Source organism: Podarcis cretensis (assembly GCF_951804945.1).
Source record: "Podarcis cretensis genome assembly, chromosome: Z".
Lineage (NCBI taxonomy): Eukaryota > Metazoa > Chordata > Lepidosauria > Squamata > Lacertidae > Podarcis > Podarcis cretensis.
Genome location: NC_137184.1, coordinates 46,678,578 through 46,706,377, shown reverse-complemented (window position 1 = coordinate 46,706,377; position 27,800 = coordinate 46,678,578). Strand labels below are relative to the sequence as shown.

The 27,800-nt window shown below is 43.5% G+C and overlaps 1 protein-coding gene across 1 annotated transcript; it reads left to right on the top strand.

The window, feature by feature from the left end:
* CD40LG (CD40 ligand) lies at positions 1 to 27,720 on the top strand. The gene is made up of 5 exons (XM_079962936.1): positions 1 to 230; positions 18,704 to 18,853; positions 22,248 to 22,281; positions 23,902 to 23,958; positions 24,807 to 27,720. Exons 1-5 carry the CDS (start codon positions 81 to 83, stop codon positions 25,178 to 25,180), a joined length of 765 nt encoding a protein of 254 aa, XP_079819062.1. The 5' UTR covers positions 1 to 80; the 3' UTR covers positions 25,181 to 27,720.
* The last annotated feature ends 80 nt before the right edge of the window (positions 27,721 to 27,800 follow it).

The window sequence follows — 27,800 nt, the reverse complement described above, 5'->3', positions numbered from 1 at the left end:
TGTTGCTCTCTTGCGCAGAGTAAGTAGTGAGGTGGTTTTCAAGAGGCTCAGAGACGCAAGAATTCAGGAGATAGAGACACATGGACTCTGGTGACCCTTATCCATCAACAACCCCAAGACCTGCTGGCTTCACCATGAAAGCCTTCACAAGCTTGATGGCAGTGTTCGTTATCGCACAGCTCGTTGGGACAGTGCTTTTTGGCTTATATCTTCACATGAAGGTGGACAAGGTAAGGCTGCTTCCTCGTTTGCTCTGGTGTCACTCTGTAAGGACAGTGAAGGGCCAAATTGAGAAGGAAGGGTTTTCACAAGTGTGAGAACAACTTCAGGGTTTACTGCTGCAGACCATGGTTGTCAAGACTTCCAAGTTGTAGGATCTGCTGTCTTTTTTTAAACCAGCAGATTGAGATCCAGTAGCTGGAGGAAGATGCACAGGGGTGGGGGAAAAGAACACACGTAGTTGCATCCAACTAAATTCTCTTCAGAGAAGACCCTTGAATTTGATGGGCATTAAGACAATTAGTCATGTTTAATTTCAATGGGTCTGCTCTGAGTAGGACATGTAACAGAGGGAAACAAATAGCAGGCAGATGTGATAGATGTACGTATATATAAAAAAGTTTTTCATTATGTAGAGAAAGTCAATAGAGAGATTTTTTCCCTCATTCTTTCTCATTATGCTGGAATCCAGCCAAGGATCAAGGTGAGAATCAAGATAGATAATAGGATATCTTCATGTGTAGCTAATTCGGGGCAATTTGCTGCTGAAAAAATACTATGATGTCATTACCTCACCTCAGAAAGGATGTTGTAGAGCTGGTAAAATGTTCAGAAAAGGGCAGTCAAAAGAACCAAGGAGGTGGTATGATTTTCCTCTGAGAAAAGGTTACAACATTTGAAGCTTTTTAGTTTCAAAAAAATATGACTAAGAGGAGAAGTGATAGAGATATAAAGAATTAAGCGTGGTGCAGAAAAAGTGAAGAGGCAGAATGTTTCTCTAGCCCTCATGCTAGAATTTAGACAGGGGGCAGGCAGGTGTGTGGGACTCCCTGGTCTTGAATGGGGTAACTGTGCCCCTGAAGGACCAGGTGCGCAGCCTGGGAGTCATTTTGGACTCACAGTTGTCCATGGAGGCACAGGTCAATTTTGTATCCAGGGCAGCTGTCTACCAGTTCGATCTGGTATGCAGGCTGAGACCCTATCTGCCCGGAGATTGTCTCACCAGAGTGGTGCATGCTCTAGTTATCTCCCGCTTGGACTACTGCAATGCGCTCTACGTGGGGCTACCTTTGAAGGTGACCCAGAAACTACAACTAATCCAGAATGCGGCAGCTAGACTGGTGACTGGGAACAGTCGCTGAGACCATATAACACTGGTCCTGAAAGACCTACATTGGCTCCCAGTTCGTTTCTGAGCACAATTCAAAGTGTTGGTGCTGACCTTTAAAGCCCTAAACAGCCTCAGCCCAGTATACCAGAAGGAACGTCTCCACCCCCATTGTTCAACCCAGACACTGAGATCCAGCTCCGATGGCCTTCTGGTGGTTCTCTCACTCCAAGAAGTGAGATTACAGAGAACCAGACAGAGGGCCTTCTTGGTAGTGGCACCCGCCCTGTGGAACGCCCGCCCATCAGATGTCAAGGAAATAAACAACTATCTAACTTTTAGAAGACATCTGAAGGCAGCTCTGTTTGGGGAAATTTTTAATGTTTGAAGTTTTATTCTGTTTTTAAGGTTCTGTTGAAAGCCGCCCAGAGTGGCTGGGGAAACCCAGCCAGATGGGCAGGGAGGGAATGAATGAATGAATGAATGATTATGAATGTTGGGAAGATTCAGAAGAGACAAAGTCCTCCTTCACATAGTCAAAACTATTGAGTTCACTCCCTCAATAATGTAGTGATGTTGCTAGCTTGGGTGTTTTTAAAGATGATCAGACAAATTCATGAGGCTTCAGTGGCTATTAGCCATACTTAGTTAGTTAGTTTATTTAAAGAGTTTTAATCATTGGCATTTCTTCCTTCTTAAAATAATAATTTTTATTTCGTTGCCGCAGAAGCAAACTAACACATAACCATGTAAGCAGTAACAGAAGCACAGACGGCGCATTTTTGGTTATAGACATGTTATAGACATGCAGTTACATTTAGCAAGAGTCATATGTCATATACTGTAAGCCGCTCTGAGCCCGGCCTTGGCTGGGGAGGCTGGGGTATAAATAAAAATTATTATTATTATTATTATTATTATTATTATTATTATTATTATTATATGTAAGACTCTTGCTGTATGTAACTGAATATGTAAGACATGTCTACGTAGTACTGCTGCAATGAGGAGTGAGTCGCGGGAGGAGTTGCTTATATGACTCTCCCAATTTATATAATCAGAAAATGGGAAGCAGTCTGCCTCAGAACTGTCTGATTTGGCTTCACCCCAGATTACATGTCTGGATCTGACCAGATGTTCAGAAAAAGCAACGTTCCATACATTCGTAAGGTTCCCACATAGGAACCTTTGTTGATTTCCAGTGTTTTTCATTAGCATTTGTAAGCTGTGTACATAAATTAACACCATAAGACAACAGTAAAAATTAATCATAAAACCAAATTCCCCGTTTGTGGAATGTTCTCCCCAGAGAGGCTCGCCTGGCACCATCATTACATATCATTAGCTGCCAGGTGAAAATATTCCTTTCTACCCAGGCCTATGGCCGTTAAGCAATCTATGGCCTGTTAAATACTTATGTGGAGGGGGCCCCTGTTATTATGGGTTTTTTATTTTATTTTATTTTATTATTTATATATCACACTATACCCAGAGGTCTCAGGATGTTTCACAGAACAAAATCAAAATATAAAACCACAAAATATATAATAAAAATAAAAATAATGAAGGTGCCACGTGAACATCTCTGGGGAGAAAATTTCACAGACAGGGAGCCACTGCAGAGAAGGCCCTGTTCTCTTGTTGCCAGCCTCCGGACCTCTTTAGGAGGAGGCACATGAAGAAGGACCTCAAGAATATGAACTCAGGGTCTGGGTAGGTTCATATGGAAAGAGGCGGTCCTTGAGGTATTGCAGTCCTGAGTCATTTAAGGCTTTCAAAACCAGCACTTTGAGTTGGGCCTGGAAACTAATTGGTAGCCAGTGCAGTCAGACCAGGATCAGTGTAATATGCTCAAACTGTCTTACTCTGGTGAGCAACGTGGCAGCTGAATTCTGCAGTAACTGAAGTTTCCAAATTGTCTTCAGAGGCAGCCCTACATATAACGCATTGCAGTAATCCAGCCTTGAGGTTACCAGAGCATAAACAACAGTAGTTAGGTTATTCCTGTCCAGATAGTGGCGTAGCTGGGTCACCAACCGCGGCTGACGGAAGGCACTCTGAGCCACTGATCATTTTATCCTTATGCTGCGTATTATTATGCTCTGTATTGTGCTTTTATGATTTTGCTACGTAAATTATGATGGTGGGATCTTTGGATAAAGAGCAGTATAAAAATAGTATAAATAAATAACGGAAAAATAATATAATCCTGAGCACTTCCTTTAAATGCCTGCTGGTATCAGAAAATCTTCACCATGTGCCTGAAGTTCAGTAAGGAGAGTGGCTGTCCAGTCTGAGTTGGAAGGTCCACAAGCTTGGGGGATACAACACTTCATGCACAATGGCTATGTACCATCTCCTGCATTGGAGGGTGTATGTCCCCCCCCCATGCCAGTTGCTAGGAAGCCTAGAATCACAGAACTGCAGAGTTGGAAGGGACCCCAGAAGTCATCTAGTCCAAACCCTTACAATGCAGGAATCCTGCCCACAGCTATCCTTTGGTGAATGGGCCCATTGTGCCCTAATGCTCACAAGTGTGGGGAGTGCTGTTGAGTGCAGGTCTCACTTTCACTTAGTTGACCAGGATGATAGACTAGATGGGATTTTGGCCTGATCTAACAGGTTGTGCTCATGTTCTTAGCTTTCAGGGTGTGTGGGGGGGGATTGGATAAATTAATGGGGGAAAGGGAGCATATCAATGGCTCTCACCATCACTCAGAGATTGTTGAAATATTAAGCTGTATATAAATGCTTTTAAATAGATAAATATTGGGGCCAGGTTTCACACAGTGCTGAACATGACATTTGTATTTAGGGACTAGTGATTATTTCTCTTCTTCACATTTTAATGCAAAACTGCCTCATCTGCACATCCCAAACACATGAGCAAAATGAAACAAAGCACTCCTTCGATATTGGGCACTTTCCTGAGTTTTGTGGTGCAGTTCCTCAACCAAGCTCTCTGCACAAAAAGCAGTATATTTGTGAAAACAATGCAGAAAACTCTGTTGTATTATGGGGAAATTGTTTGCAAAAACATGTACATTAGGCAAAACTGCATTTGAGAATGTGCCTGTTAGCAGAAATTTGCACTAAAATGCTTATGAATTTTCATAAAGTCTTTAAAAAATGCAAACTGATAAGGCAGAGGAGGAAAGGGTTACACCCTCCTCACACTTTGCAGCCCCAAACACAATTCCTCCACCTTGCCTACGCGCGCGCACACACACACACACAATTCCCATTACGAGGTAAAACCTCCATGATCAGAGGCAGTCTGCCCCTGAATACCAGTTCCTAGGTAGTCACAGCAGATGAAGGGGTTTTGACTTCCTGCTCTTACTTGTGAGCTGTTAAGAGACATCTGGCAGGTCCTTGCTGGAAGAAGGCTAGAATAGATAGGCCCTTGGTCTGATTCAACAGGGCACTTAAAAAACAAACACATACCAAAGCATTTATTTCTTTATTTTTAGGAAAGGGTGTGGTACATCATTTTTCCCTCTCCGAGTGTAGGTGGAGAAGAAATCTTAGTTCACTTCATGAGTATAGAAGTATTGCCTCTTATTTATTATAGAATTATAGAATTGGAACAGACCCTGAGGATCATCTGGTCCAACCCCCTGAGACACAGGAATAGGCAGCTGTTCCAAACAAGGATTGAACCTGCAACCTTGGCATTATCAGCACCACGCTCTAACCAACTGAGCTATACAGCAATGGCATAATAGCGTATCAGTCTATAGTGAGCCATGTGTCTGTGACTGGACTTAACCATCCAGGGATGGAATAAGCCCTTGCCACTTTGCTTATTAGTCTATTGAATAAAAACATTATTTTGCAAAGCTGCAAAGTCTTTCTTGTATATTTGTTTGTTCAGTTTCTTTGCCAAAGTGTTTGGCCAGATAAAAGGATGCCCATTTTTGTACTGAACGTCCATTTTCACCTTTCCAGTCTTTTGCAATTATGGCAGGGCACTTCTGAAGACCTTCGGTAAGGACCGGTGAGAAATTAAATTGGTTTGCAGCTAAATGCAAACCTACCTTGTTTGCACTTTCTGAAACACTCTCTGAATTTTGCAATGTAGTTCTCCAGCTAAGTAATGTGTACATATGCTCAGGCAAAGTGTGCATTTATTAGTAAATAATTGCATATAAATATGCATTATATTAGGAGAAATTGCTTTGCAAAAACATGTACATTAGACAAAACTGCGTTCAAGAATGTGGCTGTTTGGAGTAATTTGCACCAAAACGCTTCAGAATTTCCATAAAGTCTTTTTAAAAAATGTGAACTGATATGGAAATGTGAAGGACTTAAGATTGGAAAAATGAGAAATTGAAGCTGGCATCCCTATTCTTGTGCTTCTAACCCACCTCTTTCAACTCTCTCGTGTGACTCTGACCAGAGAAAGACCCACCAGGAGTTCCAAGCATCCCAAGGGAACGAGCTCTGTGTTCCAGGACATGAAGTAGTTACTTCTGTGCTCACAGGCAGAATGGCTGACTGGAACATTGGGCATCAGCAGGTGGATCATCACCAGCAGCCGGTTCTCATAAATGGGGGCACTGCAGTGGCAACTGTGAGAACCCACTGGAGAAAGCAGTGGTCTGCTGTGGTAATTTTACATGCTGATTTTAATCACATTTTGGGTGGTCAAAAGACTGCTTTAAGTTCACGTACTTAAAACAAGTGCTTTACTTACCTCAAAACATGATGTGTCTGTTGCACTTGGGGGCCCTTTTTGCTCATTCTGCTGTTTGCAGACCACAATGTCTGCCCCAAAGTCTTACTCTGATGGCGCCATTTAGGGAAAGCTGGAGACAGACTGTGGAGAGGAGAAAAGCTTGCTCTATAGAGATAAAAATATTAAACATTAAAAATATTTCTGTACCTCGGGTTACAGATGCTTCAGGTTACAGATGCTTCAGGTTACAGACTCCGCTAACCCATAAATAGTACCTCGGGTTAAGAACTTTGCTTCAGGATGAGAACAGAAATCGTGCTCCGGCAGTGCAACGGCAGCAGGAGGCCCCATTAGCTAAAGTGGTGCTTCAGGTTAAGAACAGTTTCAGGTTAAGAATGGACCTCCAGAACGAATTAAGTTCTGGAGTTCTGTACTATGCTTCTATCCCGTGCAAGATGAGGGGAGGAATGGGGGAGCAATTTGATTCAGTTTGCATATAAAGGCCAACCTTTGCAATTTACACTTTCTGAAACAATATGTGAAGAGGATCACAGCCGCCCTTTTCAATCTGAATTTTATGACGCAGTTCTCCAGCCCAGGTATGTCTATTGAAGTGCACATTTAAAATGCATATATTAGAAAAGAAAAGAAAACATTTAAGAATGCATTATATGTGGGGATATTGCTGTTCAAAAAATGTGTACATTAAGCATAGTTGCATACAAAAACTGTGCCTGTTTGGGGAAATTCACACTAAAATTTTGATGGATTATCACAAGGACCTTTAAAAATAAATAAATTTGCAAACTGATTTAGAGACGTGTAGAAGTAAATGTAGGATTGGAAACACAGGAAACTGAAATCCCTAACTCAGGGAGGTTTATAAACATTGCTTATACATAATGGTGGTACAAAACAAAACGAGATGGTACAATAGGGGGGCATTTCTCTGAAATAAACCAGCCACATTCAATAGCCTGAATAAAGACTAGGGGTGGATCTGTCACTTTCAGTTCTCCTGCTTTCACGTTTTCCATTCTTAAAATCATATTTCTGCAGCAATTTGCAATTTGTTTTTGTTTTTTTAATCCTCATGAAAGTTCACCAGCATTTTAGGGTGAATTTATCTGAAAACACATTTTTGTATGCAATTTTGACTAATGTACACATTTTAGCAAGCAATTTTCCCCTATATAATGAAATGTCAGTATGTCATTTTCACTAACATCTGTATTTTTCCTGCACACTTATATTTTAAGCATTGGTTTGTCAGAGAATTGTGTCATAAATTTCAGAGAAGTACGAATTTCAAAGGCTGGTTGTGTGTCAGAAAGTGTGGATTAGGCAGGTTCACCATTAAATATGTACTGAACTGAATTTCTTCTGCCATCCCTAGTGAAGAGGTATATGTTTAGCCAGTGGCATACCATGGGTTGGCAGCATCCGGGGCAAGGCAATGATCGCTCCCTCTAATCTCCTTATGGCATTGCGTGGTAGGCAACAGGTGGACCTTGCTGTACACCTTGGCCAGCCATTCCTCATGGAGGTTCCATGCCAGTTGCCACATTCACCCTCTTCGCCTGGCAAGATCTCAGGTGGGGGGAGTGGTGGTGGTGTTCCTGTCACGGAGGGTGACAGAGAACAGGCTGAGACGCCAAGCGAAGCCCTTCCTGCCTGTCTGCCTCTCCTTGGCCACACAGTGCGAGGATGGGCACTGGCAGGTCCTGGTTGAGTGGGGGTTTGCACCTTGCCTAAAGACACATACCAGGAGAGAGGCCCCAGGGGGAGGGCCAGCGTGGGCCAGGGCTGGGCTCTGGCCAGCAGGAGTTCCGCCCAGGAGCAAGTGTCCCTTTGCTGGCCGCATGGGGAAGAAGCCACTGCACAGCCCCGAAGGCCCAGCCCGGGCAAAGCTCATGTTCCCATGGCTCCAGAAGGTGGCAGCCACGTGGTCTTGGTGACAGAGCCTGTCATGGGAGTATCTGGTTAAGCCCCCTTCAGTATTCTTTGCCCGGGGCTATGACCTTCCTTGCCCCCCATGCTACTCCACTGTGTTTAGCTCCCAAGTCATTTAGGACTTGATAAATGAATCAGCCTCTCTACCCCTTTCAAAAGACATTCTGTTCTCTTACTAAATTTGCTCAGGAACAACTAATGAGGGATCACCTGGTATAAAATCTAACAAATCATTCCTCAACACCTACATATAAAAAAAAGGCTGCAGATTGTTGATGAGGCAGGACTTCTCTTTGCAGAAGCCATACTAATTCTTCTGCAATAAGACTTGTTCTTCAACATGCTTAACAGTTTTATCTTTAATAATATGGTTGGCATCTGTCTGTCTCAGGAGACAATTGAGGAGCGCGTCTTTGCAGTGAAGTCAAACTAATTTTTAAATAATACTTCCCAACCATTTAATAGGGGTTAAGCTACTTAACCAGCCAGCAATGTTTCTCTTTTTTTAAAAAAAACGGCGTTGTGCTGGCTACCTTCCAAGTGCAGCCCTCTAATATTGATACCAATTTATTTATTGATTGATTTAATGCATTTATATCCTACCTTTCCCCCTGAAGGAGCTCCAGGTGGGATGCATGGTCCCCCCCCCCATTTAATCTCCATAACGACCCTCCCAGATAGGCTAAGCTAAGTGACTGGCCCAAGGTCACCCAATGAGCTTCATGGCTGAGTTGGGATTTGAACCCTTGTATCCCAGGTTCTAGTCCAGCCCTGTAGGTACGGTTCCCATACCACATGATTAGAAAATCAGCAGTTTATATTTGGGTTAAGAACTCTTGAATAGATACCATCTGGGCTCTGTGACTTTTATTATTTTTAATCTGTCTCTGAGCCGTTAAATTCCATCCTTTGTCATCTTTGTCTACCTCAGTTCTTTAGACATCCTTCCTATATATATATATATATATATATATATATATATCAGTTGAGGTGGGCGGTGTGAAAATCTTCCATAGTGAAGAAAAACTCAAAGAATTCATTCAGTTCCTCTGCAACCTCCTTATCTTCCTTTAGCATGCCTTTCACTCCTTTGTCATGTAACAGTCCAACTGCCTCCCTGAATGATTTCCTGTTTTTCACATATTTAAATAAATGTTTAGTGGTGGTCATTAAAAAAAGAAAAAGAAAAGAATGCTTCTCAAATTCTTTTGTTAGTTTGTTTGCCTCCTACACATCTGGGCAAGTCTAAAATCCGCAGTGCAGGCAATTATCCTCTTGAGGCCCACCAAAATGTGTGACCAAGCTTTTGAGTTCTCCAAAATTCTTTATCAGGCTGGCTGTTGAGCAAAGCAGGATTTTTGCTTATTTTTATTTTTGGCAGGTGGGGTGGGGGGGTGGGAGGTGGGAGGAAGAAACTGTCATGGTGTTATAGCCATAAAGCCCTCAATAGCTTAGGGTACCTAAAGGACCATTTTTTACAACAATCCAATTCTGTCTTCATTCCTTGCTTTGACTGGTGGTGAGTTCTGGAGAACTTGAAAGCATCCTCATTATTTTGTTGGCCCTTAGCAAGGAACTGCCCTACTATGGATTTCCCCCCATTCTTCTTATGTGCTAAATATGACTACTTCGGTTTCTTTTAATTTTTGCAAGGCTCCAGTTTTCTGATGGAAGCTTTCTCCTTGCCTTCAAGCACATTGTCACCCTTTTGGATTTGATGGGATATTTCCTAATCTGTGGTTTACACAGGGGCGGCAGATCCTGATGTAGATCATTATTCCCCGCTTGTTGCTGATGTAGATCTTCACTTGCCCCTTCTTCCCTGACAGGGAGAGGGGGCACCATTTTGTGGTTAGCCTCAGGTGCCAAAATGTCTTGGGCCGGCTGTGCCCCTGCCATACAGAAACATAGGTGCCCTGATAGCTCACACTCACCCTTAATCCAACCCTCATAAGGGTTTTGACTGTTTAAGAAAGAGAGAGAAACCCACTTCCTTTTCAGGATTTCAGTATAAACTCAAATGATTGCAGATTCATCATGAACAAGCTATGGCCATAATCCAACGGACTCTTCCTTTTCCAGATAAATTTTGAAATATCTTTTTGCCATTGTTTACAGCAGGCTGCATTACTTATCACAGGAATTGTCTGAAACAAGAACAACATTTTTGGCAATACATTCATCTTAATTGCCGCAATTCTTCCTAGTAATGATAAATTCATTCTACCCCAAATTTTTGATTCCTTTTTATTTCATTCCAATATTTCTCATAATTGTCCTTATAGATATTAACATTCCTAGTAGAGAGCCAAATTCCCAAATATTTAGCTCTTTTGTGAATCTCTGTCTCTGTAATTTGAGTTAACTCTTTCTTATCTTTTTCTAATAATTTAGTCTTGTTTTTGTTTATTTTAAAACCAGCAACTTGCCCAAACTCCTGCACAGGGAGAGAATTTTTTGGTTTTTCCACTGTAATAATCAGGTCATCAGCATATGCTCTCAGTTTATATGAGTTTTTCCCTACCTTAATTCCTTTGGTATTTTCTTCTGCTCTTATATTTCTCGCCAAGGCCTCCAGGACTAAAATAAAAAGCAATGGTGATAGCGGACATCCTTGTCTTGTTGCCTTTTGTATTTTACATTCGTCCGTCACCACCTGATTGACAATTAATTCCGCTTTTTGATCTGAATATATTGCCTGTATTCCTTTTATTAATTTTTCTCCAGAATCCATTATTTCAAGAACTTTTTTCATAAATTCCCAATAGACATTGTCAAAGGCCTTTTCTGCATCTATAAGCATAATTGCTGCTTGTTTTTCATTTCTCACTTCCAGGTATTCTAAAATATCAATATTTCTCATGTTATCTTTCATTTGTCTCCCTGGAAGAAAACCTGCTTGATCATGATGAATGTATTCTTTCAAGATTATTTTCATCCTGTTAGCCATTATATGTGCAAACAATTTATAGTCCTTATTTAATAATGAAATTGGCCTATAATTTTTATTTAAGTTGGATCTGCCTCTTGTTTAGGAATTAATGTTATATATGCCTCTTTCCATGTCTCTGGGACCCTACAAGGTCTTAAAATTTCATCTTTACTTCCTGTAATGGTATTGATAATTGTTTATATAATATATGATAACATTTAGCTGATAGTCCATCTGGTTCTGGCAATTTCCCAGTCGGGTGTCACATTTTTATAACACACTTTTAACTTTATAACTGCCCAGTGTAGATCAGTCTCATGTCTGAAATTAGGGTGTGAAGCCACTGTAATTTACGCAGATATCTTGCCCACTATAAGCATTTCCCACCTTTGCCAAATGACCCTCCCCTCCATTAACAGGTGTTACCTAGAGGCATTTCCATTGTGAAATCACTTCAAATTTGGTTGGTGCTATTAATTCACATTATGTTTTAGGGGGACAACTGTGGTTCAGTGCACTGCTTTGCATGCAAAAGGTCTCAGGGTCTGGGTAGCAGCCATGTTGCTGATCCCCAGATTTTGGAAGAGGCTGGAAGGGGCAAGTCTTGTGTCATGGTACTGAAAGGTGTGGCAGTTTGCTTTAAAAGAAAAGCTTAAGAATAAGCTAAAAATGGCACGGGAGTGGTAGAAGCTAAAAAAAGCCACAGACAAATTCTTGGCAGAATGGTGCTGTTTTATTAAACATGAACAAGACAGACAACAGAGGACTTACTACAACATGTGAAATCCTTTGGCTGGTTTGATTTGTGAGATTGTGCTATTTTTATTTCATTGTGTTGGATTGGATAATCTGGACTCTCTTTTTTGTGTTCTACATAATGGCTTCATTCTGTGCCATATCATAGTTGCTATTTTGTTGTATATGTGTTGTTGTTTAAGCTGTAAGAAGAAAAGCAATTATCAGCACCTCCAGATAAATGCTGGAAATGTCCCCTGCCTGGAATCCTGGAGAACTGATTGCATCTAGATCAGAGATGGGAATCTTTGCTGGCTTCTTATCTTACCAGATTCTTATGTCCCCACCCCTTCTGGGCCAATGTTAACAGACGGATGGGGCATCCCACCTGTCAGTCACCTGATGCCACTACAGCATCAGACAATGTTGGACTTTGAAGCTCCAGTTGTCAGGATTTCAAAACAAAGTGTGGGACTGTTCAAAAGTCCTTTTACAAATACCCTGCTGCTCTTGTTGTTGTTGTTGTTGTTTAGTCGTTTAGTCGTGTCCGACTCTTCATGACCCCTGGACCAGAGCACGCCAGGCACTCCTTTCTCCCACTGCCTCCCGCAGTTTGGTCAAACTCATACTGGTAGCTTTAAGAACACTGTCCAACCATTTGTATACATTTGCAGCGAAAGGACACATTTTATTTTTAAATGCTGTTGGGATCCAACTCCCACCAGCTCCTACTAGCATGGTAATTGATGAGGGATGATAGGCATTGTACCCCAGTGAGGGTCAGAGGTTCCCCATCCATGTTTTAGAGTCTGAAAATTGATGATGCCTGTGTGTGTTGCATCTGGTGCCATCTTCAGCTGCAATCCTATACCTACCAACGTAAAAAGTGCCTTCTGGGTCAGGCCAATGGATCATCTAACCCACCACCTTCTTCTCACAGTGACCAACCAGATGCCTGCAGGAAGCTTACAAGCAGGATATAAGCTCAAAAGTGCTCCCCCCTCCTGTGGTTTCCAGAAACTGGTATTCAAAAGCAATACTGCTTCCATCTGTGGAAGCAGAACATAGCCTAGCCATGGTGGCCATGGATGGCTTTCTCCTCCATTGATCTGTCTAATCCTTTTTCAAATACATAGATAGATAATTTATTACGGTCAGAGACCAGCTTATAAAACACACTTGGGGGTACAATCCCAGAAGGAAAGCAAACGTTTAAAACAATGTACAACAATAAATTTAAAATTTATAAATGAGATAAGCGTATAGACACTTAAAACTTTAAGATAAACTACTGCAGAGAGCTGAGTCACCCATGGAACCGAGTTTGAGGATTTTCTTAATGAACTAGTTTGGGTCGGGGGATGGTCTGTGCCTACAGATCTGTACACAGAATCTGGCGACCATCTGGGTCGTCTTATAATCTTTGCCTAACAGGAAAAGGTCAAATTTTTGCTTTTCTGGAAGGTCAGCGAGCCTCACCAGCAGGGGATCAATGGTCTCACTACGTGCCTCTTCATAAAAGGGACATCTAAAGAACAAGTGCTCTGGGCTTCCTATCTCCCCCAATGAACAGGCGCAAAGTCTCTGAGCATATGGGACTTTTTAAAAGGCTCCTTCCAGGACCGGTGAGGGCAGAGCCAAGCTTCTGGTGAGTGTAAAAGCCCTTCTTGCATTTTTGGATACGAGAAAGAAGAGATATGCTGCTGGTGCGGCTATGTATATCTTGATTTCTCCAATTTTATAGTCGGGGCACCTTGAGCAGTCCTGTTGTCTCTCGCTGTCTATGATTCTTTGCCTGATCGTAGCTTTTGCCTGGCCCAACCCCAGACTTAGAAGGGCTTGAGGGGCAAAAACCAGTTTCTAAAGGGTGTTCAGGACTGCTGTCTGCCAGCCTGACTGGAACTGGTCACAGAGGATCAGTGGGGCTATTCCTCGGGGGAGCAGATTCAATGTCAGCCATTTTTAGATTGATGTTAGGCAGATATAAGCCTCCACTCTCATCATCCCCGTTTCTAGTCTAACCCATGCATTTGAAACACATGTGGGGACTTGTAGGAGAGCTCTAAAGAGTTTGGATTGAACTCTTTCAAGGAGCGAGAAAGCAGAGGAAGGCAGGCCCAGAAAGGATCAATAAAGGAGCTGTGCCAACATTTTGGCCTTGTATAATTTTAGGGCCATGGGGACAAAAAAAATCCCTTGTGCTCTGAAAAATTTAAGAGTACAGTGTGCAGTTTTTTCCACTGAGCTCCCGATGGAGTTTATGTGAAGTTTGTTGGTTCCTGAGGCCTGTACCACCATTCCTAGATACTTATAATTTATGACTTGTTCTAATTTATGGCCTTGGAGTTCCCAGCTTCTAAGCTTTGGTTTCCCCCCGAAAGTGAGTATCTTGGTCTTTTGATAGTTGATTTTGAGACATTCAGTTTCATAGTATGCTGTGAGCTTTCTTAGTGCTCTTTTGAGTCCATTGGGGGTTCTAGATAAAATTACCGCATCATCAGCATATAACAGGACCGAGCTATGCCGATTTGCGAGCTTCAGAGGGTGGAGTTCTAAGTCATTGAGTACAGATACTAAACTATTTAAATAGAAATTGAATACTAGAGGGGCCAAAAGGCACCCTTGTTTGACTCCCTTGAAGGTTTTAATGGGGTCTGTTAGGTGTCCTAGGCGGCTACTCTTAAGAGCTGTGTTTGCATGCAGTGGCTGAATTAAGAGCAGAAGCCTTCTATCTGTATTGGTACCCTGTAGTTCTGGTTCTGGTGACTGTATCGAAGGCTGCTTTTATTTTATTTTTTTAAATGATATTTATTAAGTTTCAAATAAACACATATAAACACAAATACAAACAACAATAAAAACATACAAAAACCAACAAACAAAAACAAAACAAGTATACATTCAAACCTTATTTTCTAAACCTAATTTCACCGACCTCCTCACACCTCCCCCTTCTGTATTCTAATCTCATTTATCTTATCAGCAAATCCATTCCCATATTTCCCATAGTTTTTATTAATTCTATTCTTTTTCCTTAGTCAACGCCCCTGCAAACCACTAATTTTTAAACCCATATCTTTTTAGCTTTCATTAATTTTGTAGTGTTTATTAAGATAGTCTTTGAACTTCTTCCAATCTTCTTCCACTGTCTCTTTGTCCTGGTCTCGGATTCTGCCAGTCATCTCCGCCAATCCCATGTATTCTGTCTGAAGGCTGCTTTTAGATCAACAAAGGCAGCGTATAGTGAGGCTTGCCCTCCTGATTTGTATTTGTCAATGAGATGTTGTAACGTTAGACAGTGATCTGTCGTGGACCTTCCAGGTCTGAAGCCCACTTGTTCTATTGCCAGGATATCATCATTCTCTAGCCATTCTGTAAACTTATTAAGGAGGTGCTTTGAGTAAAGTTAGGGGCACGGGTGGCACTGTGGGTTAAACCACAGAGCCTAGGGCTTGCCGATCAGAAGGTCAGCGGTTCGAATCCCCGCAACAGGGTGACCTCCCATTGTTCAGTCCCTGCTCCTGCCAACCTAGCAGCTCGAAAGCATGTCAAAGTGCAAGTAGATAAATAGGTGGGAAGGTAAATGGCGTTTCCTTGCACTGCTCTGGTTCGCCAGAAGCGGCTTAGTCATGCTGGCCACATGACCCAGAAGCTGTACGCCGGCTCCCTCGGCCAGTAAAGCGAGATGAGCACCGCAACCCCAGAGTCGGTCACGACTGGACCTAATGGTCAGGGGTCCCTTTACCTTTACTCTTTTTTTAGGGCACAGATAGGCTTGCTGTCTGACAGAATTTTCAGCTGTCAGGGTGGCTTTATAAGCATTTTGCAGGGCTCTCTTGGCCTCAAAACAGGTGTCATCAAACCAGGGTTTATTTGATGTTATTGGTTTAGCTGGCCTTTTCTCTGTGGTATTAAAAAGTTGGGGTTTTAATTGTTGGAGCAGGCTCTCATACTCAGAAATTGGGTCCCCAGAGCCAATTAAAATTGTACTGAGTTTTTCAGAGGCTAGAATCTCCTTCAGTTTGGAGTCAAGTGTGGGGGTCCATTTGACTTGGCAGCCAGGTTGCTCTAATGGGGTGATCTCTGCAGGGTATACTGTTCTCAGGAAAGGCAACTCGTTTATAGGAGACACCTGCAGGTGTAAAGGGAAATGGTCCCCCTCTAAGAATGGGAGCGCTTTTAAGTTCACTATTTTTGTTAGCAATTCACTATCAGCCAACATATAATCATTTGTGCTGGTTCTTGCCCCTGACATGAATGTATATTCCTGGGGATATTGCCCCTGGTGCAACCATTTAGGATATGAAAACTTAGCTGCCTAGAGAATTTGAAGAGGCAGGCTCCGGCAAAATTTGAATGTTGGTCCTTTGACTGCCTTGGTAGTTGGAACACTTCTGGGCCAGAGTCATCAGGGTACCCTATTCTATGCCTGTATTTAGTTTCTAAACTGGGATCATCATGCCCTAACATTGCATTTAGGTCGCCCACCAGCAGGACCTTTGCTCCCGGATAATCTGCTAGCAGTAACCTGACATAAGAATCCAGTCTATTCTACTTGCCCTCAATGCCGGTTTTTTTTGCTAGTTGGGGGAATGTTGTTGTTTAGCCGTTTAGTCGTGTCCGACTCTTCATGACCCCTGGACCAGAGCACGCCAGGCACTCCTGTCTTCCACTGCCTCCCGCAGTTTGGTCAAACTCCTGCTGGTAGCTTTGAGAACACTATCCAACCATCTCGTCCTCTGTCGTCCCCTTCTTCTTGTGCCCTCCATCTTTCCCAACATCAGGGTCTTTTCCAGGGAGTCTTCTCTTCTCATGAGGTGGCCAAAGTATTGTAGCCTCAGCTTCAGGATCTGTCCTTCCAGTGAGCACTCAGGGCTGATTTCCTTAAGAATGGATGTGTTTGATCTTCTTGCAGTCCATGGGACTCTCAAGAGTCTCCTCCAGCACCATAATTCAAAAGCATCAATTCTTTGGCGATCAGCCTTCTTTATGGTCCAGCTCTCACTTCCATACATCACTACCAGAGTTGGGGGAATATAAACGTTAATAATTAGTAAACTGCAGTTTCCCCAGGATATGAGTAGGGCCATTGCTAAGTGATCTAGGGGGGACAGCTCCTTACAGGTGCTTTTTCAAATACATCAACGTTGTTGGCCATTACTGCCTCCTGTGGAACCAGGGGCCCATTGTGTAACTGGTGAGTAGACCAGCCTTCAAGCCATCCAAATCGGTGGTCATCCTGGCCTCCTGGGAGAGCAAATATGTGCTACATGATGAAAGACTTCCTTTTGTCTGTCCAGAATCTTCCAAAACTAAACTTTATTGGATGTCCACAAGGTCTAGTGTTGTGAAAGGAAGAGAAAAGCTTTTCTCTATCCACTTTCTCCATGCTGTGCTTAATTTTTTATAGATCAATCAATCAACCTTTTTATTCGACCGTCAGTCAGAGAAAAAAATACAAATACATTTGTCAATACACAGTTAAAACATCCAAGAAGATTTTAGAGCCTAGCCAACACTAAAAGGGCTAAACAGATAGCCCCATGTCAATACAATCAATTATGGTCTTGCCACGCTTAAAGGCTAAAAAAAGAAATTTGGCTACCAAACTTCCATTATGTTCCCCCTTAGTTGCCTTTCCTCCAAACATAAAAAGCCACAAAACAACCTTTCCTGATTGGGTACTTATTCTGTATGCTTGTTCTATTATCATTATTATTAATGGGTTTTTCTCAGTTTTCTATTTACAGATCATATTTTAACCCTTCTACTATAATCCACATAGACTTCCCCACCCAACTTTCTTTCCATGGCAGTTCAGATACATCTTATTTAGCTACATATCCATTAATTTATCCACCCTATTTTAACCCTTTCCCTATCACTGTTGTTAAAGTTAAATTTAACGTCACATCATTGTAGATATTCCCCAAAGTTCCGCACTCACCCATCACCTGTTTTTCATTTTGAGTTGTTAATTTAGTAGTCATGCTTGCTAATTCTGCGTATTCTGTCAGTTTCTACAATCATTGTTCTTTTCCTGGAATCTCTTTGTTTCGGATTTCTAGCGTACACTATTCTTGCTGCTGATGTTGCATACAAGAATAAGTTGTAGACCTTTTTTTCCTTTTCCTTTTTTGGTATTTCATCTCTGGGAGTAGTCCCCATTGGACTCAGTGGGAATCCCTTCTGAATAGTCAGGTATAATAAGATGGCACTGTTAGAAGAGATACTCTCTCTTGTGTAAGAGTGAGGAAAGGATGCCTCTTCCAAGACGCTGTCTGCCGCCTGATTTTTCTATAAGAAATTATATGTAAACAACACATTAACATTTAGAAAACTGTATGACTCAGTTGGCTGCGAATGCCTCTTTAGTCAATTTGCAGAGCAATCCTATACAGATTTACTTGGTGGGAGTACGCTGAATTAATATGGGTGCAATTCTATTACTGGAACTGTTTTACAGGTTGAATTACTTCAAAAGCATTGTATTGTCTTTAAGGGTGCCAACTCATCAGGGCCGAGCCCTTTTGGGGCCCTCAATATTTTTGGGAGCAGCCTGAACCCCCCAATGTCCCCTAAAACCAGGGAGCAGAGGAGGTATTCTCCTCCTGCTGGTGCTGCTGCTGTTGCAGAGGAGAGGGGGTTGAAGCAGCCCCCCATGAGTGAGGGTGGCAGGAGGAGGAGGAGCTGCTGGTCAGCTCTGCCCCTGGCTCCTCCCAATGTCCTGACATTGTGCATGATGTTGGCTCCCCCAATCAACCCTTGCAAGCTGGAGCCTCTGATTGTCTTCATATATGGAATTGTTTTGATTATTATATTTAGGGAACTGTTTTTAAGCTTGTTTTATTACTGCAGCTATTTTAATTGTTTTATTATTTTGTTTTTTATTATTGTAACCTGCCTTGGGATCTTGTGATAAAGGGTGGGTAAGAAATACCAATTAAAATAGAATAAAATGTGTAGGATTGCACCCTATGAAATGGGTTTTCAATCAACTCATCTAACTAATGAGTCCTTAGTTCTGCTATCTGGTGGCAAGCTGACTTCTCGTGATCATTCCATCTTCCAGGTCGGAGATGAGATCAGCCTGCGGGAAGATTTTGTGTTCCTCAGAAGACTACAGAAGTGTCGGAAGCCACAAGACGGTGATGCAACCCTCCTGGACTGCGCAAAGATATTGAGCAGCTTGCAGGACCTACTACAGGATCAAAAGAGCAAGGTAGAAGAGACATGGGGGAGGGTGATTATTGGAACTGGTAGAGCAGAAGGCAGGAATGCCAACAGGAAGTGGAACCAGAGCCAGTCTCTTCCTGTCTGAGTTCTGCAAGTAGAATGTTGCGTACCCTCCAACACATTGAAGGCAAAAACTGGTGCGCCATCTTCCCATTTTTTCTGATGAGAGGATAGTGGCCATTTGGGGCACCATGATCTCATGTGATTTCATGCAGAAATTTCTCATTGAAGAAAGCCACTAAAATTGTGTGTTTTGGGGTGCTATGTTAAGGTTACCAAACGTCCCCATTTCCCGGGACAGTCCCCAGATTTACAAATCAGTCCCCTGACAAAATCCATCTGTTTAGTAGGAAGTTGAAAAATGTCCCCAGATTCATTGGAAAAAAATCTGGTAACCTTATGCTATGTGAGATCACAGCCCTGAAAAAGCGTTTTTTGGGAGGAAATTGCAGTTCGAAATGGCCACTGTCCTCTTGAAATATAAAATGGGATGCCCTGGTTTTTCCAGGACACTTGCATGGTAGGAATACTGAGACTGTGGAGGAAGAAACTGGTGAGCAGGGCTGGGTTTTATGCAAGATGACAGGCAGGAGGGGGAAAGAATGAGGTTGATGGGGCAGTGCCTTGTTCACCCTAGTGAATCAGCCTCCACAGGGTTAAAGCCTGTCCAGGACTGGTCTAGTTGATTTTGATAGGCAACAAGCTCTGCAAAATGAGACTGACCCTCCCTCCTTATTTGTGAAAGCTAGTGACTTCTCATTTTTTAAAAAAGATAAGAGAACCCCTGGACGGTTAAGTCCAGTCAAAGGTGACTATGGGGTGCGGCACTCATCTCCGGTTTCAGGCCAAGGGAGCTGGCATTTGTCCACAGACAGCTTTCCAGGTCATGTGGCCAGCATGACTAAACCGCTTCTGGCACAACAGGACACCATGACAGAAGCCAGAGTGCACGGGAACACCATTTACCTTCCTGTCGCTGTGGTACGTATTTATCTACTTGCACTGGCATGCTTTCGAACTGTTGGGTTGGCAGGAGCTGGGACAGAGCAGCAGGAGCTCACCCCGTCTTGGGGATTCGAACCGCCGACCTTCTGATTGGCAAGCCCAAGAGGCTCAGTCCTTTAGGCCACAGTGCCACCTGTGTCCCTTTACCTCCCCCCTCCCTTTTTAGTTGCAATCCATGAAGGCAGGTGCTGTAATAAATGTATCAGGTGTTGCAAGCCTGTTTCTTTCCCCTGCAAGAGACTAACCCATTCAGCAATTTTAGCATCTTTGGGTTGCTCTTCTTCACCAGGGCTAGGGAACCTTTTTCAGCCCAAGGGCCACATTCCCTTTTGGATAGCCTTTTGAGGGCCACATGCCAGTGATGGGCAAGCCTAAGGGCAAAAGTAAGCTGAGCAATGAATGCAGATTTTGCTTTTGAGCAGTAGTGCTATATACACTCACACAGAGATATTCTCTGTCCAGGCAAACAAGAGGCATTATCAGAGTTCAAGGACACAGACCAGCTAGGCAAAAACACTCAGATTGTGAAGCAGGACCAGTGGAATATGTGGCCTAGGGAGGATTCTGAGGGCCAGGCAGAAAAGCCTGGAGGGCCACATGTGGCTCCTGAGACCAAGGTTCCCCATTCTTGCTCTCTGCTATACGACCAAAAGGTTGAGCAAGGCTGAATGTGGCGATGCAAAGCTTTGGGTCTGGTAGGCTCAGTCCTTTAGCCTTACCCACACCCATTGCCTGCTCTCCAGCCCTGCCCTTCCCCTTTATAGGGGTCCTCACTGACTGCATATATGCCATACATTTAAAGAACAATACCCGAGCAAATGATAATCAGCTAATGGTTCCTGAGCAGTCTGATGCACAGAAATGCGGGGGCCTGTTCCTATGCACATCTGCCTGGGATCAGGCCCCTGCTAAATTCAGTGGGACTTCCTTACACACATACACAGATGGACAGAAACATTTTCCCACCATGGAGGTGATGGAGTGATGGGGAAAGCACAATCAATGGCAAGCATCACATGTTCATTGATGCCAGGAAAGGCCAAAGCTCATCTTGGAGGGCATCTGCCTTGCCTGCAGAAGGCCCCACTTCAGATCCCCAACATCTCCAGGTAGGGCTGGGAGCAGCTCCTGGAAAACTGCTGCCAGTCAATGTAGATAACACTGAGCAAGATGGATAGGCAGTTTGACTAAGTAAAAGGTGTTTCCTATGTCCTGAGTTGCTTCAGATGTCTTTTTGCACAAGCTTTCACTGACCAACAATATTGTACCCTGTTATTTATGATCCTGTTTTATTGAGGTGGGGTGGAGGGTGCACGGCTTAGATTTCAAAATATTAAGCTGTTGAGACATGTTTTTAAATTAATAATGCAGAAAAGCGCCATTTGCAGAATGCATACCAGTCAGGCAGCTGAAAATGCGCAGGATCTCTGTCAGAGAGAGAAAGTTGACAATTCTAAAATTAGCTCCTTATGTGTTTTAATGAGCAAGGAAACCTGCAGTGTCTCAGCTTCTTCTTAGAATATGCCCATTGCGTTTTCGCACCCTCATTTTTACTTCAGCTTGTTGAGTCATTCCTGTACTTGTTCCCAGCATTTTAACCATGCAAAGTCAAGAAAAGCAAAATCTTTTGTCTTTCTTTTTGAAAATCTGCTTTGTAAGCAGTAGCTCTGCCACACACAAGGGTTTATTTTTTGCAGCCAGTGAGAAATAGGCAAAGCAGAATCTTCTGGGCAGCTGAGGGCAATGGAGGTGGCCAAACTGAATGTCACCTGAAGGAGGGGTTAACAAAGACAAGGAAGGAAAAAGAAACTTTCCTAGTTCCAGGAGAGAACAACAAAGGCCGTGTAAGAATTTGAGGAGGGGGGTCATGTGATAAGAGCTTTGGGATGCTGCATAGAAATGAAGGGCCTGAGGTGAGATGATGGACAACCACAGAGGAGAAGTTGAAAGCTGTGGCAAAGTGAAAGATGATGCCCAATGTGTGAATCAAACTTTTCAGCAAGTGGGCAGAGAGAAAGCGGTTGTATTTCAGAAGGGAGGGGATACATGAAAGTATCTAGAACAGCCTTCACTCAAATGTTTCCAAATGTTTTCAACTACAGCTTCCATCAGCTCCAGCCAGAACAGCCATGGCTGGTTAGTGAAGGCTGGTCTAGATACACAATAGCTCATTTTTGCATCTGCTGATGAAAAAACAATTACCTATTTGGAATGTATTCAGGGTGAGAGAGCGAGGAATGTAACAATGGGCTTGCCACAGAGATGCAGTGCTGGCTGGCTGCTCCTGGGTTTTGACAACTGGAGAAGCATGTATTGTATCACACAGATGCTGCCATTCTTTTAATATTATCTCCTGCCTCTTTAAATTGCTCTAGATTCAACAAGAAAGCCTCCTAGCCAAGAGAACAGGTATGTAAGGAACTCTTGAAATGAAAACTCAAATAGAGAGTAATCAGGCCAAAGAGCAAAAAAAGGGGGGAGGGGGGCCCTGGCAGAATCTGAAGCACCAGGGCTGGGGTGGAGATGACACTTTAAAAACTCCAGCACCAAAAAAGAGGTGATGTAATTTGGGGGCAAATCATACTCTCCCCCCCCCCAAAGCAGCAAGTTGAAGAAGGAGGGTTGGGTATAAGTTGCTCAGGTTTGGGTGGGCTATGCACTTAGTCACATCTGCAGACCCTACATTTAAACCACACGGCGTTCCCCAAAGAATCCTGGGAGATATATTTTGTTAAGACTGCAGGGTTGTAGCTTTGTCAGGAGTATGTGGCAGTACCCAAGATTCTTCAGGCAGAGCTGTAGCTACAGTGAAATGAAATCTAGTTTTGCCCCTGCTTTGGGGGAAGCTATGACTGTTACAATGGTATAAATGCTCTTTAAAGGCAGGGTATGTGAATGTGATCTGTTCTGCACATTCTGGGTGGAGACTGAGTCATCGTAGCTAAGCTGGTCTTCTGAAAACTTGGCCACTTTTTCTTGTTTGTGCAATCCTTGCTGGGCTGTAGCTCAGAGGTAGAGCTGCTGCGTCACACCCAGAAACTCCCATGTTCAATCCCCAGCATCTCCAGGTAGGGTGGGGAACTTCCCCTCTCCAAAAAAACTCTAGAGAGCCAACTGCTATCCAGTGTTGACAGTACTAAGCCAGAGGAACTAATTGTCTGGTTCAGGAAAAGAGAGCTTCCTATGCTTACCAAAATGGGCTACTTCTCTGACACCAATGCTGCACACACTCCACTCCTCTGCAGGAGACTGGTGGTGTTCATAGAATCGCAGAGTGTTGGAAGGGACCCTGAGGATCTTCTTGTGCAACCCCCTGCAATGCAGGAAAATGCAGCTGTCCCCTTTGGGGATCAAACCTGCAACCTTGGCGTTATCAGCACCATGCCCTAACCAACTGAGTGTTGTAGCATTTGTTTATTGAGCTAATGTGAGGGACTCAATTTAATACTGGAAACATCAGAAACTTACAGAAAGCAGACTGATCGGTTTGTCCACCCCTAGGTTGTACCTTCAATCCCATAATTCAAGGAGGGGGTCATAGCTCAGCATTATAGCTTTGCATGCAGAATGTTCAAGGGCATCTCCAAGTAGGGCTGGAGGGGAACCAGTCTGAAATCTTGGGAGAGCAACTGCCTGTCAGATAATGCTCAGCTGGATAGACCAATGGCCTGACTCAGTATAGGGCAGGGCTCAGCAATCTTTTTCAGCCGTGGACCAGTCCACCATCCCTCAGACCATGTGGTGGGCCGGACTATATATATATTTTTTTTGGGGGGGGGGGGTGAACGAAATCCTATGCCCCACAAGTAACCCAGAGATGCATTTTAAATAAAAGCACACATTCTACTCATGTAAAAACATGCTGATTCCCAGACCATCCGCGTGCTGGATTGAGAAGGCGATTGGGCCACATCCGGCCCCCGGGCCTTAGGTTGCCTACCCCTGGTATAGGGCACCTTCCTGCATGCATGATGGCCCTGAAATGAGATGAACATGGGCAAAGTCATATGGAGGCTGTTTCTCTTCCAGGTGACAAAAGGCAAGCTGCGAGCATCCATCTGGCTGGCTGGAAGGGCAGCAAGAGAGGTGAGGAGTGAGGGTTTGTGATAGTCTATCACTCATACCCACGTGGAGGAGAGTGTGTGGTTTTTGAGGGACGGAAAGAGCAAAGTGAGCAACACTTTCCTCTCCTTTTCTTTCTGTTCATGTGAGAAATTGAATATGCATTCAGCATTGAATACAGAGGAAAATACTTCACGAGGAATTTGGGTCAGCTTCTACCCACTGAACTCTTGAAATTAGCCCCATTTAGTAATTCAGCGAGAATTCGTGGGCATCCAATGAAGCTGGATGTTGGGAGATACAGAACAGAAAATAGAAAAGTCCTCCTTCACACAGTGCACAGTTAAACTATGGAACTTACTCCTGCAGGAGGCAGTGACCAATTCTTGGAGGAGAGGGTTATCAACGGCTACTAGCCAGGATGGCTCTGCTCTGCCTCTGTGGTCAGAGGCAGTGATGCTTCTGAATCCCAGTTCCTGGAAACCACAGAATGGGAGAGTGCTCTTGTGCTTGGGGTCATTGGGTTTCCCATTTCCCAGAGGCATTTGGGTGGCCATGGTGGGGGAAAGATTCTGGACTAGATGGGCCATGGGCTTAATCCAAGCAGGCTCTTCCTATGTCCTTATGACAAGATTTGCCCATCCCTAGAGACAACATATCTCTGTCTGGGAATAGTGGACATTATTGTGATACTGAGTGGGATGTCTTCACTTTATCAGCCCATATGCTAAAACTGAAACAATACAGAGGAGATTAGCATGAGGCTGAGAGAGAAGTGAGCTATAGAGCTGAAATGGTAAGCACGAACTTGCCCAGCAGTGCTGATAGAAATGCTCCTCGAATAAATATAGCCTATATTTTCTTCCCCACAGTTTTGCAGTGGAAAAGGCCACCCTATTCTCCAATGGATAATGACACATTTTCATACCAAGATGGGAAAATCAAAGTTGGCAAAAGAGGACGGTACTATATTTATTCCCAGGTTGCCTTTTGCACCAAGCCAGAGACGCATGCATCATTCAGCCTCTACGTATATCTGAACCTTCCATCAGAGGCAGATCAGCTGCTGTTGAAAGGAGTGGGGACTCACGGCACATCAGACGATCTGTGCAGCCTGCAGTCAATTCATGTAGGGAGAGTTGTTGAGCTCCAGGAAGGTCATGCCATCTTTGTCAATGTGACGGACTTATCTAGAGTGAATTATGACCATGGATATACATACTTCGGCATGTCTGAACTATCCTAGGAGAGGCTGAGAAGATGGAGCTTTGTTGAACAAAGCTGGTCCCCCAAATCCTATTTATAATAACCCACTTCATATTTTGTTTTATTTTTCCTTCCACCCTGTATATTTTATTTTATTTATTAATGAGAGTTGGAGCATGGTTCCTCAGAACCAAAATGTAATACTGGAAAGCCAGGCTTCAACAGATGCAGCACAGGTGTCAGAAGTTGCACTGGGCTTGTTGATACGCTCCATCCTAAGCACTTGTGTGCTGGCACAACAAGTCTTGGGATTGCTTTTCACATTGCTTCCACTTCCAGAGCTACTAGCCAAATAGTTAGAAAAATCAAAATGCAACTCATACTTTTCAGACATGACACACATATCATGGGGGAAAGCCCATAGCTGAGTTGTGCATGCTTTGCATGCAAAAGGTCCTAAATTCCATTCCTGGCATCTCAGAATGGGGCGAGGGGAAACCTCTACTTGAAAGCCTGGAGAGCCACGGCAAGTCAGAATAGGCAATACTGATCAAGCTGTAGCTTTTGAGCTCTTATTTTAGAAGCTACCACTGCAAAGGCAGCAGTTTTCCAACTCACTTTTAGCGTCACAGTCTTGACGTACATATGATGCAGAGTTGTGTAACATTATTTTCCAAGACAGGAAAGAGCATGTTATGTGCAAGAGATCTGACTGAATAAGAGAGAACTTCACAAGCAGAAGGAGCTGCAGATGACAATGTTCATGCAGCCCTTCCTGAACTTTATGGATGCCCCCGAGTCCAGCTATCCCACAATATGCATCTCACTATCCCAAGTCACAACTGGCATGCAGAAAGCGCAGTATATGCTGGCTTGTGGGTCTTGTGCGGAGAGCTCAGGCAGATCTTCCACAGCAATCCCACATCCCAAATGTATGAGTGTACTTAATGATCAGTCTTTTTATAATGACCTTCCCATAATTTTTGTGAACATTGTTTGAAACCTTGCTTAATTTAGTGCAGTTCCTCCTTTGCAAGTTAAGTTGGAAAGAGAAAACAGTCTCTAAAAGAACTAAAAGTGTTTTGAAAAAGGTTCACTTCCCACAAGATATTCAGATGCTTCTTTTGCCCCCATTGTCACCTCTGGTCAAAGAGGTTTGGCAAGTTTTCAAAAGCATAAAACCCTACAAAACCTATTTAGCCTAGGTCATATGTGCAATGAGTTTACGGACCATGAGTGCCAATCCCTCTTTCAAATTGCCTTCAATTCTTGAGGTGATAAAGTTTAAAACTGACACATCTTTGCTGTGCCTTATTGGCTTATTGGTTTTTGATTGAAGTGGATATTTTAAGAGGTTTACAGGTGAGGTCCAGGAACTGCTGCTGCTGGGAATCCAGACTCTCTGGCAAGGCAGGAGTGGCAATGGAGACACATTCCTGTGCTCCTCCTTCCCTTTAGCACCTTCCCCTATTGTTAAACAGTTTTACTTGCATCCCTGGGGCAGTTGTGTGTGTGTGTGTGTGTGTGTGTGTGTGGTAGACCAGCTCCTGAATCACTCTCCTGCTTTGGGGGTGGGGGAGGTCAGCACAGCTTCACTGCTGGACTGGGTCCTTCATTAGGCTTCTGATACCAGTTGTTTCAGGGTGTCTGCAGAAGGAGCAGAAGGTCCAGTATTGCAGGAGTGGAGACCCACAGGCCATGAGGTCAGATGTGGCCCTCCAGGCCTCTCTGCTGGCCCTTGGGGGGCTTAACACAGGCCATACCTCCTCCCCAGGCCCCACTGCTCACTGATGCTGCTTCACTCTCCCCTTGAGTTTTCATTTGCCTGGCTGGGGTGTCTTGCTTTGAACTGTAATAACACCTCCTCCTTGGTTGGATGGAGAGATGTACATGCAGAAGAACGTTGCTGGGCTGTATCCAAAGCACAGAGAGTTACCCACTGCTGGGATGTGGCGCCTAGAGGGTTGCCCAATAGGGAATGTAGTCTCCAGGCTAAAATCAGGTTCCAAACCCTTTCTCCTCTGATTTTGGAACTTTTTATCTCTCAGCACACCCACAAGACATATGTAAAGTGGTTTAATGAGCAGTCGCTTCTTCCCAGGGAACTCTGGGAGCTGTCATTCTCTGAGGGTGACACACAAGGTCTCCTAACAATTCTCAGCATCCTCAAGAAACTAGTCCCTAGGATTCTTTGGGGGAAATCCCAAGAGTTAACGTGATATGAAAATGCTTTAAATATAGAGTGCAGACAAATCCTCTGTCTTTACAAAGAGAGCCCTGATGATGTATCCTATAGCTTCCAGGACGCCATACGATCCCAATCTAAACAAGTCAGACTTTATTTTGCTATCTTATGTAATCTGCCTTAAAGGCAGTGATGATGAAGAGATGCGTAATTCAGTAATTTTGTGTTGGAGGTGACCTATGGAAAATGATATTCTGTGCTACTCTCTTCTGCGATCTTGTCGTGCTTCTTAAAAGAACCTGAAGTTTGTCTAAATAAAACATGTTGTTCTATGCTGTGGCTTATTTGTGTGCAGTGCAGTCCAATGTGCAGCTGCTAAGAAGGAAGAACCAGGGAGTTCATTGGGACTTAAAGGTACCCCTGACCATTAGGTCCAGTCGCAGATGACTCTGGGGTTGCAGCGCTCATCTCACTC